This window comes from Pezoporus occidentalis, unplaced genomic scaffold, assembly GCF_034315485.1.
Source record: "Pezoporus occidentalis ecotype Australia unplaced genomic scaffold, CSIRO_AGI_Poc_V1 ctg10, whole genome shotgun sequence".
Taxonomy (NCBI): Eukaryota; Metazoa; Chordata; class Aves; order Psittaciformes; family Psittacidae; genus Pezoporus; species Pezoporus occidentalis.
This window is the reverse complement of record NW_026912779.1, coordinates 6,057,807-6,070,226: the sequence shown is the minus strand read 5'-3', so window position 1 is coordinate 6,070,226 and position 12,420 is coordinate 6,057,807. Positions and strand designations below refer to the sequence as shown.

General features: G+C 46.5%; 1 protein-coding gene across 5 annotated transcripts in view; it reads left to right on the top strand.

The window, feature by feature from the left end:
• The window catches only part of PAK5 (p21 (RAC1) activated kinase 5), a 175,216-nt gene extending 163,211 nt beyond the window's left edge, over positions 1–12,005 (top strand). For all 5 annotated transcript variants that reach the window (XM_062610494.1, XM_062610517.1, XM_062610525.1 and 2 more), the window contains 5 exons: positions 1,558–1,691; positions 4,270–4,396; positions 7,215–7,340; positions 10,014–10,148; positions 10,719–12,005. In XM_062610494.1, coding sequence (XP_062466478.1) covers positions 1,558–1,691; positions 4,270–4,396; positions 7,215–7,340; positions 10,014–10,148; positions 10,719–10,874 — 678 coding nt within the window. In that variant the 3' untranslated portion in view covers positions 10,875–12,005. The remainder of the gene's footprint in view (positions 1–1,557; positions 1,692–4,269; positions 4,397–7,214; positions 7,341–10,013; positions 10,149–10,718) is intronic.
• The last annotated feature ends 415 nt before the right edge of the window (positions 12,006–12,420 follow it).

The following is a 12,420-nucleotide window of genomic DNA, read 5'->3' as shown; positions in this document are numbered from 1 at the left end:
GCTGTGTAAATGCTGTAGAACCAGACCAGTTTTAAATGAGCTGCATCTCCTCCTGGCTTTAAACCATAATGCAGTGGGAGGTCACAGGAAACAGCTAAGAAATCTGTCAGCTGCTCCACACAGCTTCTCAGGTCCTGCCCTTTCCTCACCTTTTGCTGATAGAGTCTTCCAAGATGGAAGATCCAAACTAACCAGGCTATTCGAGAAGCCTGTGCACTGCATTCTGGCATATACATGCTTTCTGTTTCCTTCCTCTCCTAACCATTAGCAGTCCCTTTGCTTTCTTGATGGTTCCTAAGCAAAGAGCTGACAGCCCCTTTTTCATGGAATCATCAGTGTTAATTCCCACATCTTCCCTGGGTGGCTGCAGCCACTTCAGTGCCCCCAGCTGCTTATGGAAGATTGTTTTCCCCATGTATGTAATTTTAAACTTAAAACACTGGTTTTCAGTGGCCATTTTTTCATCCAGTTTTTTGGTGCTGAGAGGTCCTTCTGCAACTCAAGGAACTTCTCTTTTTTTTTTACTGCTTACTCCATTAAGGAAGCTAATGGTGTGTGTTCTCTGCTCCCTTTTTGAGAGCACTTGTGAATATGCTGATCAACACCAAAACCACTGCAGGGCCTCAGGGAAACCTCTTGTGAGAACTGACCTTTTGGTTCTATCATTTGTTTCCTGTATTTCAGCTATAAGAGGATCTTCCTTCCCTCAGCACAGGACAGAGTTTTCTTTAAAACCCTTAAAAACTTAGCAATTTCTAATAAAAATACTGGGTTTTAACAAACTTCAGGCAGTTCTGCACACAGTCCGTGACTGTTCTGGGTATTTTGGCTTGGCTTTGCCTCTGCTGGAAGACTGCTCTGGATTGCCCTGAGGTAGCTCTAACCAAGCATCTCTTGAATGGTAACATCTTGAAGCAGGTCCTACATGCTGTGCAGGACCAGGCTGTTTCCCTGACACGCTCCAGTCACTCGTGTCATCTGAAATCCCTCTGCCTGTAATGGAGCCTTCCCTGGCTGGTGTTTTCTCTGCTGATCACGTTTCTGACGCCCCTCAGTACAACATGGTCATGGTCACCACCTTGGCTGGGCTGCCATTACTAATTTTGTACAGTCCCTTTTAGATGTGGGATTGGAGCATCTTATGGATGTATTACCAGCATTGTGTTAATATTCTGTGCCATGTACGGTTTGATTCATGATGGGGTGAACAATTAATCAGGTAAAATGTATCTGTTGTACTGAAAGCAGCTGGCAATAAAAAACAATGAAATAAACAGTCCTGCCCCTGCAGTCTGAAAAAAGCAACCCAGTTATCTACTGCTCACACTGCAGCAGCTAAAGATTCTTCCTCTTCCTAATGCATTTACAATGGCTGTTTGTTAGTTTTATGTAAATATATTGATTTTGTTTATGCGTTGGAACAAGGATTAGGAAGGATGTGATTCATAGCAGCACCTTTACTAAGCACAAAGAGGAAAGCACAGTGAAAAAGAAGGTCAGAACAAGTGTCAGATCATGCTTGTAGCGACTCACATAGCTTGTCTTTCTTCCTCACAGGTTGTAATCATGAGAGATTACCATCATGAGAACGTGGTTGACATGTACAACAGTTACCTTGTTGGCGATGAGCTGTGGGTTGTCATGGAGTTTCTGGAGGGCGGCGCTTTGACAGACATAGTGACTCACACGAGGTGGGTTGGGTAGGGTAAAACCCACAGCAGGAGCCAGGCAGGAGAGAGATCCTGTGGTTTCCTTCATGGATGCCTCCAGACTGTTCTCTCCAGGCTCACCTCCTGGTGAGGGAAGCTGGGTACCTCCTGGCTCTATATATGTGGTTTCATGCATGTATCTATTATTTTTGTATATACATACACAATGCATATATACAAACATAAAAGTATATACAATACACATGCTTGAAAAATACATGTACATAAATACACATATATAATATCTGTATAGCTGTATGTGCATGTATGTGTATTTAGAATCATAGAATGGTTTGAGTTGGAAAGGACCTTAAGATCATCTAGTTCCAACACCCCTCCTTCCACTAGAGCAGGTTAGTTCAAGCCCTGTCCAGCCTGGCCTTGCATGCTGCCAGGGATGGGGCGGCCGCAGCTTCTCTGGGCACCCTGTGCCAGCACCTCAGCACCCTCACAGGGAAGAACTTCTGCCTTATATCCAATCTAAACTTCCCCTGTTTAAGTCTGAACCTATCACCCCTTGTCCTGTCACTACAGTCCCTGATGAAGAGTCTCTCTTCAGCATCCTTGTAGGCCCCCTTCAGATACTGGAAGGATGCTATGAGGTCTTCACACAGCCACTGCCTTCTTAGAGCAGCCTTCTTCTTACATATATATTATACACATCCTGTGTTATGCTCACTTTACCAGCATAAATCAGCCAGTGCAGATGAATTCCTGTCAGTACCAGCCTTGATTAAATAGAAAGGAAAGAAATGTCTGACAGGGCTTGCTGTTAGATGGGGATTTGCTTGCTCTTCAGGAGGTAATTTAGCAGCAACACAACTTACATCCATTATTACTTCCTAAAATGGCAAAAAAAAAATCTTCCTGACCCTGTTTGGAGATCTGTATTGCTGGTTTTGCTGTCACAGCTATGTCGGTTCTAAGGGTGATGTCTCACCATACCATGTAACCACACTGTCAGAAACATTAACAGCAAACCAAGCCTAAAATATAATGGGAAAAGTATTTTTCTGTCTGAACATTTGTGCTTATGGTAGAGCTCATTCCCATATTTCAGTTAATAGCATACCTTTAAAGAAGGTGATTTGCCAGCACAAAAGCTGTACTGTCTGAAACCATCCTTCCTCTTCTGAGTGGAGACATTAGATTCTACAGCCCACTTTGCATCTGCTCTTCACTCATCTTTTCCTGCTATGTAGGATAAAATGAGATGGGAAAGAGGGATTCTTTGTTTCATTTCTTCCTCTTGAATAAAAAAAAGATTTCCATACCAAACCAGTGGGAGAGTACTGTGGGGAGAGAGGAGAAAAGCAGGGAATAGTACATTAGAAAACCTGCCTTCTCTCGTAGCTTAATGATACCTTTAGATCCTAGCAAAAGTGGAGCTGTAACATGGAGGTTTATTTTTTAGCCTTGCCTTAGCTGATGTGCTGAAACAAATCACAATATTGCAAGTCATTTGTTAACTCCTGCTCCCTGAAACATTCAGAGGTCTATCTTAGATACTTGTGACAGGAGTTTAACTGCAAACAGATGTTCCCAGGACACCACTTCCTGAGAGCTGTCATCTCTTTTTTAACTCAGATACACTCTTTCCTTAATCTTCTGGGCTTTTTTTTACATTGCATGACCTTCCCACAAAGATTTTGCTGAAATACTGCAAATGGCACACAGTGCTCTTCTCCATGGGTGTTTTTCTGCTGGAGACATCCAGCTGTGCCAAGGGCAGGTTTAGATGGAGATGAGGAACAATTTCTTCCCCAGAGGGTGCTCAGGCATTGGAACAGGCTGCCCAGGGCAGGGCTGCAGTCACCATCCCTGCGTTCACACACCGTGTAGACGAGGCCCTCAGTGCCATGGGTTAGTGGTGGCCTTGGCAGTGCTGGGGAACGGTTGGACTTGATAATCTTAAAGCTCTTTTCTAACCTCATTGATTCTATGATTCTGTGATCCAGAGATGGGGCAGTGGTACTGGAGTGCACAACCCATCCCAGCCATCAACATCATGCTGCAGCACACAGCTTCTTCCAGGATGGGGTTTTGCACCCATGCACAGAAATGAGGACTCTTGCTGTTTATTCTTCTGCTGAAATACCCGGAATGCTTTTATAGAAGGCATAAAAGCAAAGAAGTGCTCTCAAAGAGCTACACCCAGGCCTGGTGTTTTGCCTGCACAATTAAGAGTGTTTTTTCTCATATTTACTCCATGCCTGTTCCCGTCCTAGCAGTGATTTGCCCTCCTTGGCAAGCAGTGAGTTTACTGTAAATAAGGCATTTTGATTATTTCCCAGAGGAAGCAGGCTCACTGTAACAGGCTGCATCATGCAGTATTCTGTGCTTTTCTAATGCTGCAGGGAGACTTACCCACACCTTGCTGCAGAGCTGTTCCTCACCTCCCATCTCCCCTTTCTGGACAGAAACAGGACCAAAGGATCACCCCGCAGAGCCATTGATCTCCTGGCTGGCTGTGAAGGGACCATTATGCCTGTTCCTGCCAGCTCCACCTTCCCACTGTCTTCCTTAACACTCAGCTCATTTTTCCACCTTGCCATTCCAGGATGAACGAGGAGCAGATAGCCACGGTCTGCCTGTCTGTCCTGAGAGCCCTGTCCTACCTGCACAACCAAGGCGTCATCCACCGCGACATCAAAAGCGACTCCATCCTCCTCACAAGCGATGGAAGGGTGAGTGCTCAAAGTTTCCCCTGCCATCTCTTGGGGCTGGCATGAAAAAGCTGTGCACGTGTGTGAAACCAAGGGATACGACCTGTGAGTGACTTGTTAGAGAGCTGAACCAGCCTTCTGGTGATGGACATCCACGCTAGTGCCTGTGGGGGATCAGAGCCATCAAAAGGCAGTGACAGAAGAAACTGCCACATGGGTGATGGTTGGGTGACAGGAGATCTTTTATGCTGCACCACTTCTCCTCTGATCCCTTTCTAAAGTGTTTTCTGTTTACTACATTTAGTTATCCTTTAGTTAGCAAGCTTCTGTATATTTGCTCTGCTTTCCCAAGCTAGTTAGGAGGCTAACATCAATCTATATGAATAGAAAATAAGCTGCATTACTGCTGAAACACTCCCCTGATGGTGAGATTAGCTTTTACCATATACCATACTTACAAGATGCTTGGTAATACCTGTGCCATGCTTCCATTTCCTTGGATGGGATGCTGCTGTCAGTGAATTGGTTTTTCTTTGTGGTATTGAGTGGGCAGCGAGGGAGAGAAAAAGCTGCCTGTGACCTACTCAATAAGCAATATAAAGTTTGCACACAAAAAAGATTCACTGCTTCAGCAGTGTTTGGTCCCAAGGAAATTACTATTTCCTTACAAAGAGAAAAGTGGGTTTGAGCAGTGGTGTTGCTGGGTGCACACAAGCATAAAACCTGAGGCACCTAAAACTTGGGGCACCGAAAGGCTCAGGTGGAGGAAGGCAAATCACTCTTAAATAGAAGACCCTAATTTCTCCTGGAGTCAGGCACCACTTTGCATCTCACCTTGTGGCCCCACTGGGATAATTGCAGTACAAACAAGTGCACTCGTGACCAGTGAGTCCCATAAGATGGGCTGTCAGGATTGCTCTACTGGCCTTACACACCTGTGTGAAGCAAGGCTTGGTGGGTTCAGCTGAGCCCAAGAGCTCACAGTGAGCCTGGAACCAGAGCTGGACCTTCTCCTTCAGCAGGTAAAGCTCTTGGCTTCCAGGCCTGGTCAGATTCCCTATCAAAGCCTTGTCTATGTAACTCAATTCCCACTTCACCAAGGGAGAGGGATTTTCTTCCTGCTAATCCTTTTGGGGGAAGAAAACTCCACATGTGTAGGAGTTGTTCAGTTGCGGTTTCAATCCATGTTGCTGAATTAGCATCTGATCTGCTCTCGGGATCTGCATACAGTGCCTCATTACCCTCATTACTCCAGTCCTGATTATCTGCATTGCAGATTTCTTCATGGCTGTGTGGTGCAATTACCTTTTCTTAGAAAATCCTCTTCTTTTGTGTACTCGAATGAGCAATAGATATGCAAACCCTCTTGTGCTCCTACAAAAGCAGATTAGGCTCTGCTTCCAAAATATGCATCATTTTTGCCATTCTTCATCCTGTAAACTGAAAAATATGTTTAGCATGGAGAGCTTGGCTATTATTGGCTTTGTTTTAGAAATACCAACAATCATTTTAACACAGTTCTGCTCAAAATAATACCCATTGCTTTATGAAAAGCAGCGTCTGCACTGAATCTAAAAGAAAACAAATCAGTGCTGATAATGAAATGCTGGTCCACACAACACAGGGATTTATGCAGCTTCTCATTTGTCCTGGGGCTGTTTGGGCTCACAGCATATCCCCAGGCATCAATTACATGATCAGACACATGGCTTAGGGTCACTGTTGGATAGCTGAGGGTGCTGGGGGTTAGGCTCATGGCCACAAAAACCCTTACAAAGGCTTCTAGGCCTCTGAATAAATACTTGGCATGAAAACCCACAGTACTTCAGGAACCAGCTGTTTCTGGAAGAGGGTGATGGCACTGGCACTCAGCTGGTTTGGGCTGGCGCTGGAGGAGGTTTCACCTTGGTGTTGTGCAGCGACAGGGACAGGGAGGTGAGCATTTTCCATGCTTTTTGTTGTAAGGCAAAAAAAGCTGGCATAGAAGCGTGAGCAGGCACATGATGCAGCGGGAGCTGCTCTCCGGAGTGCTCCTGTATCCCGGTATTGCTCTTTCAGGTCACTGCCACAGCTACTCAAGGACAGAACCGCCCTTAATTCCCACATTCCCAACCAAAGGGAGCAGGTGCCTTTATCATCTCCTACAACCATTTTGGAAGAGTCTTGTAGTTCCCTGCCCTCCCTCCCCAAATTAGCTCCCTTGCTCCGTACAGAAGATGGTTTCTTTAGTGATAGTGCACAGCGTGAGGTCCTGGTCCTGAAAACACATTGGCAGGGGCATTGCTTTCTGCGAGTGGTGGATCCTGCTGTCTGTGGTAAAGGAAAATGGGGTGAACACCACTTGTTCAGTCTGGTTTCTGGCCTAGCCATGGATCATGCACTTGATGCAAATAATAGGAGTGGGGTGTATTGCTTCAAATATGTGTGTTATTGCATATAGTGCATATACCTAAACTACACAAATTATATATAAAAATGCAATACTAGATTCATTATGAAACACTGTGACTTCAGGATTTTTTGCTTTCCTTCTGTTTTTTAAACATTATAAGCCATTTATCACCTCTACATCTTCTGCTGGTGGAGAGGCAATGAGCTATGGCAGGTGATCTTAGCAACAAGCTGCTCTCTCTTACGTCTTTCCCTGGCCTTCATTTGAATGAGCTGCATGTTCTTGGGCTCTGTTGCCATCTCCAGCCACACTTCCAGAGCCACGCTGCTGTCCTCTCCCAGGGAAACATGGCAGCTCCGTCCCTGTCCCCACAGCTGCACCTGGAGATGTCTCTCAGAGGATTTGCCTAGTTATTCTAAAGGGGCTTTTTTCTCCTTTACTTCCCAGATAAAATTGTCCGACTTTGGGTTCTGTGCCCAAGTGTCAAAGGAGGTCCCCAGGAGGAAGTCACTGGTTGGGACACCGTACTGGATGGCACCGGAGGTGATATCCCGCCTGCCCTACGGCACTGAGGTGAGCACCGCACGGACCCAGGGCGGTTGTTTTCCCTCCGTATGGTGCCTTGGCCAGCCCCACTGAGCCTGCCAGAGCAGTTCAGCTCTGCTCAACAGCAGCAGTTACATTTGCCCCAGAGTGCTACATCAGCCTTGCTTTAAAGTATTTCTCCAAAACCAAGTTGTTCAATAACAGCTCCATTTAGTGCACTAAACAAAGTAATGCCTTTACAGATCTCAGCTTGGGGTGCTGTATTAAAGGAAACTGGCATCATTTTCACATCATCAAAGACCCTTTGATGATCTTTAGTATTAAGCTGGAGCAGTTACAGGTCTCTACACGTGGATGTGCCAAACCAATAGGCAAATCACATGCCTGTACCACACAGTCAGATCACATCACAGACCTGCAGGCAGAGATCCTCTCTGCTTCCACCCAGCTGCAGCCTTGAAAGCCCCTTCCTCCAGAGAGGTGCTAGCAAAGGCATGGGCTTCCTGTAGGATCCCAAATACAGGAGCCAGACGGGTGGGTTGGATCGCCACCCTCTGTTGCAGCATTACCTTGGCTCATTCCTTGCAGTCATTGCTCTTATTAGTTGAGAGACAGAAGGGAGGAAAAGCCGATCTGTGGGAGCTATTTTAAGCACTGCCAAATGGTCTGACAAAGGCAAGAGTATTGGAGCCCTGCAGGTGAGAGCAGCGAGGAGGGAGCCGGCAGCACTGCAGTGCCGTACCCCATCCGTTAGGAAGCTCTGAGTCACAGCACTCGTGCACTGCCAGCCTGGGAAGAGCAATCCCCAATCCTGTGCTCAGCCGTGACAGTGACTCAGGGCTCCCAGCCAGAGGCACGGCTGCGTTTGCCTCCTCTGCGTGACGAGGGGAGTCATCTGCTCCAGAGTGCCTGTAGTAGCAGCTGCAGAGAGCAAACCTGCCAGGCAAGTACAGACATAGATTTACACACAGGCACACACACATACATACACGTACATATACACACACATATGTACACATACATATACACACATACATACACATACATATACACACACATATGTACACATACACACATACATACACATACATATACACACACATATATACACATACATATACACACACATATGTACACATACATATACACACATACATATACACACATATGTACACATACATATACACACATATATACACATACATATACACACACATACATACACATACATATACACACACATACATACACATACATATACACACATATGTACACATACATACACATACATATACATATACACACACATACATACACATACATATACACACATACATACACATACATATACACACATATGTACACATACATACACATACATATACATATACACACACATACATACACATACATATACACACATACACATACATATACACACATATGTACACATACATACACATACATATACATATACACACACATACATATACACACATACATACACATACATATACACACACATATGTACACATACATACACATATACACACACATACATACACATACATATACACACACATACATACACATACATATACACACATACGTACACATACATATACACACACATATGTACACATACATACACATACATATACATATACACACACATACATACACATACATATACACACACATATATACACATACACACACATATGTACACGTACATATACACACATACACACATACATATACACACATACACATATAGAGGGGGAAGTGAGGCAAGGCCTGAGACAGGAGACGCTGCACTGCTGCTTACCCAGGACATGTGGTGTTGTAGAAGACATTTCAGGGATAATAACTATTATTAGCCCATTAATAGCACTGAAGGGATTAGGAAGTGGCAGAATTTAAGGCTGTGATAGCTTTCCCCACCAGAAAGGAAAGGCAAATAATAAAAGGAGTATTTAAGGTGAAGGGGATAGTGTTGGCAAAAGAGCAAAAGCTGCATGAACTGGCCTTGGCGCTGTTTGGGCTGGCAAATGGCAGGAATTACAGTTATCAGAGGATTGGGATTCTGGAGCAGGATGAAAGCGAAGGAAAAGGTGTGGGGGTTTTTAAGCTGGAGCTGAATCCCTTTCCAAAGGGATTTCATAAGGATTCACCTGTGCTGCCTGGAACCAGGCCTGGGTGTATCAAGTACTTGTGCTTCTCTGGGGCTCTCAAATCCTGTTGCCTTCAGGATGCAAGGGACACAGGGTCACTGATTTCACAGCAGCTGAACTATTCTCTTCTCACCCAGTGGCTGCACCTTTCTGCAGCACTGCAGAGCCACCCTGGGGTACCTACTCAGTGGGTCCAAAGCAGTGCAGCTGGGATGCAGAGCAGCAGGTTACAGCCAGTCTCTCACTGCATACCTTAGCAGTGCTTCCAGTGGGCATCACCTGAACCAGCTCTGTATTCAGGTTTCTAACTTATTTCTTCAATTTATTTACTGCTCAGAAGAGAGAAACTGGTGTCAGCTGGTTTAGAAAGGCAAGATTTATGGTGATGGCTCACCAGGCTGCTGGCTTAGGGTGGTAGGCAGGACAGCATGAGCCAACTCAGAGGGTGGCATGACCCCAAAGCGTGGAGCCTGTAGCCCCCTCTCTGCACTATCAGTGGTGTTTAGGGACGGATGGTGTGTTGCAGGTGGATATCTGGTCCCTGGGCATCATGGTGATAGAGATGATAGATGGTGAACCCCCCTACTTCAACGAGCCGCCGCTGCAGGCCATGCGCCGGATCCGGGATAACTTACCTCCACGGGTGAAGGACATGCACAAGGTCAGACTTCCCATAGGTGTTGAGGTTTAGTGAAACTACACAGTGCACGCCCATTGCATCTGTAAGGTACCACCGTGAGCAGTGGGTCCTACATAGGACTCATTGGGAAGGTGCGAGGCAAAAGCCATCAACAAACCATGGCCACCTATGCCCAGCCCTGGCTTTGCTTTGGCAGTGAGGGACAGTGAAGGGAGCTGGGCAGAGCCTTGTGCTCCCAGTGCTTCCCACCCTGCCTGAAAGTCAGGACACCAGCCCTGCTGCAGATGGGTTGGTACATCCATGCCCAGTGCCAGAGCCTGTGGGTACCTCCCATTTTGGATGTGCTGCTAAAGTCAGACCTGAGCCCTTCAGTGTTAATGCTTCCCTCATGCAAAGCTGTGCGGCGTGCACTGTTCTGCACCCCACTGATGCCCAGATACCACATTAACAGCACACAGAAGACTCGTGGCCCTTCAGCTCGGTCCATCTGTTGCCATAGGAAATTCAGGGTGTCCCTTGTCTTCCCACAAGACCCAGCTTAGGCTGGACATGGCTGTCTTTGCCCACCCTAACTCCAGTGTGGTGTTGCAGGTCTCCTCGGTCCTCCGGGGCTTCTTGGACTCGATGCTGGTGCGGGAGCCCTCGCAAAGAGCCACGGCACAGGAACTGTTGAGACACCCCTTCCTCAAACTGGCTGGGCCCCCTTCGTGCATCGTGCCCCTCATGAGGCAGCACCGGCATCGCTGAAGCAGCGACTTTCCGGGAGGAGCTCGGTGTCTGGCTATCGGCCGCGCAGGAATTCCAGCCGGCAGGAACTGCGGGCAGGGACCAGCGAAACCTTGTGGAGGAAAACCTGCCCCACAGAACCACCATGGTGTAAAACCCCAGGAGCTGCTCCCTGGGGCTGCGAGGGACCGGGGTGGACACGCTCCCCAGCGCTGTTGTCTTCTCGGCCGTCCATGAAGGCAGAAGGCACCAAGCAAGGTTGGGAGGGTGATTGGTGGGGGATAGCACAACCAGAGCGGAACACCTGGGTGTCATTGCAGGCTACGGCACTTCTGTTTGGGAAGAACACTTTTCTGACACAAACAAAAAGCACTTTTTTTCTCTCGGTCATGGCAGCGCAATGTATTTTGCAATGAATTTGTAACTTTCTGTACAGAGCGTTTTGATAACTTGCAGTACTTTGTCACGTACCCTTGTGTTAGTTGAAGTAATGAGTGTAACTTAGCAAGGATTTGAGACGTTTCCTACTTTTATAACCCTTTTGAAAACAGGAACAAAGAAATCCCAAACCCCACCTTTAGGTGGTTGGAAGGTTTTGCAGAGTCTCCATGGGGGTGAGGTGAGCGCTCATCCCACCGTTGAGGAGCCGGTGCTCACTGATGCTCGTGGGAGCACTGGCTGAGTGGCTTTGGGCACTGCCAGCGCTGCTGCTGCACATCAGCCATCGTTGGGGTCTCCCTCCCTGTTCTCCATGGTGGGAGCCCACGGAGCCGATGGACCTTTGCTCCAGGGTGATTTCCTGGCACCGTGGCGGTCCCTTCATTACGCACCACCGCAAGGCCAGTTTTGGTACCACATCATCTGCATTGCTTCTGTCCCGCTCTGGACGTGGGGAGGGATGGCCAGAGCCCGCCCTCCATCCTCCAGAGCCCCGACAGCCCCTTGTGATGCGTGACATTTGCCATATAGAAGAAGTTGTGCTGCTGTCTAGACCTTTTTGAATGTTGATGCAACAGTTGACTACTGCGGTACAGTTTGTGTTCTTTGTTGGATGACTTTGCATGTTAACTGTTAGGCCTGAATAGCTTTGCCTTTAACATTTTTAGAAGTGCTTCATAATTATTTCAATGAGAAATGAGTTTTATTTATTAACAATTCTTTTTAATTCTGTATAATACAAAAGCCATGTTTTGCAAGGGTTTTGGGTTTTTTTCCTCCTTACTGACCTCATTTTGCGGTATCACTAAGAACCACGAAGCCAGTTTTGTGGGAACACAAGCTCGTTTCTTTCTTATTATGGAATTTGGTAGGGAATAAATTAATTGTTATTTATTGCAGTAAATGATAACCAAACAAACAGCTGAACCCGGCAGGAGCTGGTTCTTAAAGACAAAAGAGTTGCCAATAGTAAAGAAGCTCCTTTAGTACTGCCCTTAAAAGGTAAAGAGTATTTGAAGGGAGAGAAATGATTGAGGATTGAGGAGAGGGGATGAATCTGAGCTGGAAATGGAACCCATGTTCTTACATCTGTGTCTTACTCCTCGCTGCTTCCTCTTCTTAACCCTGT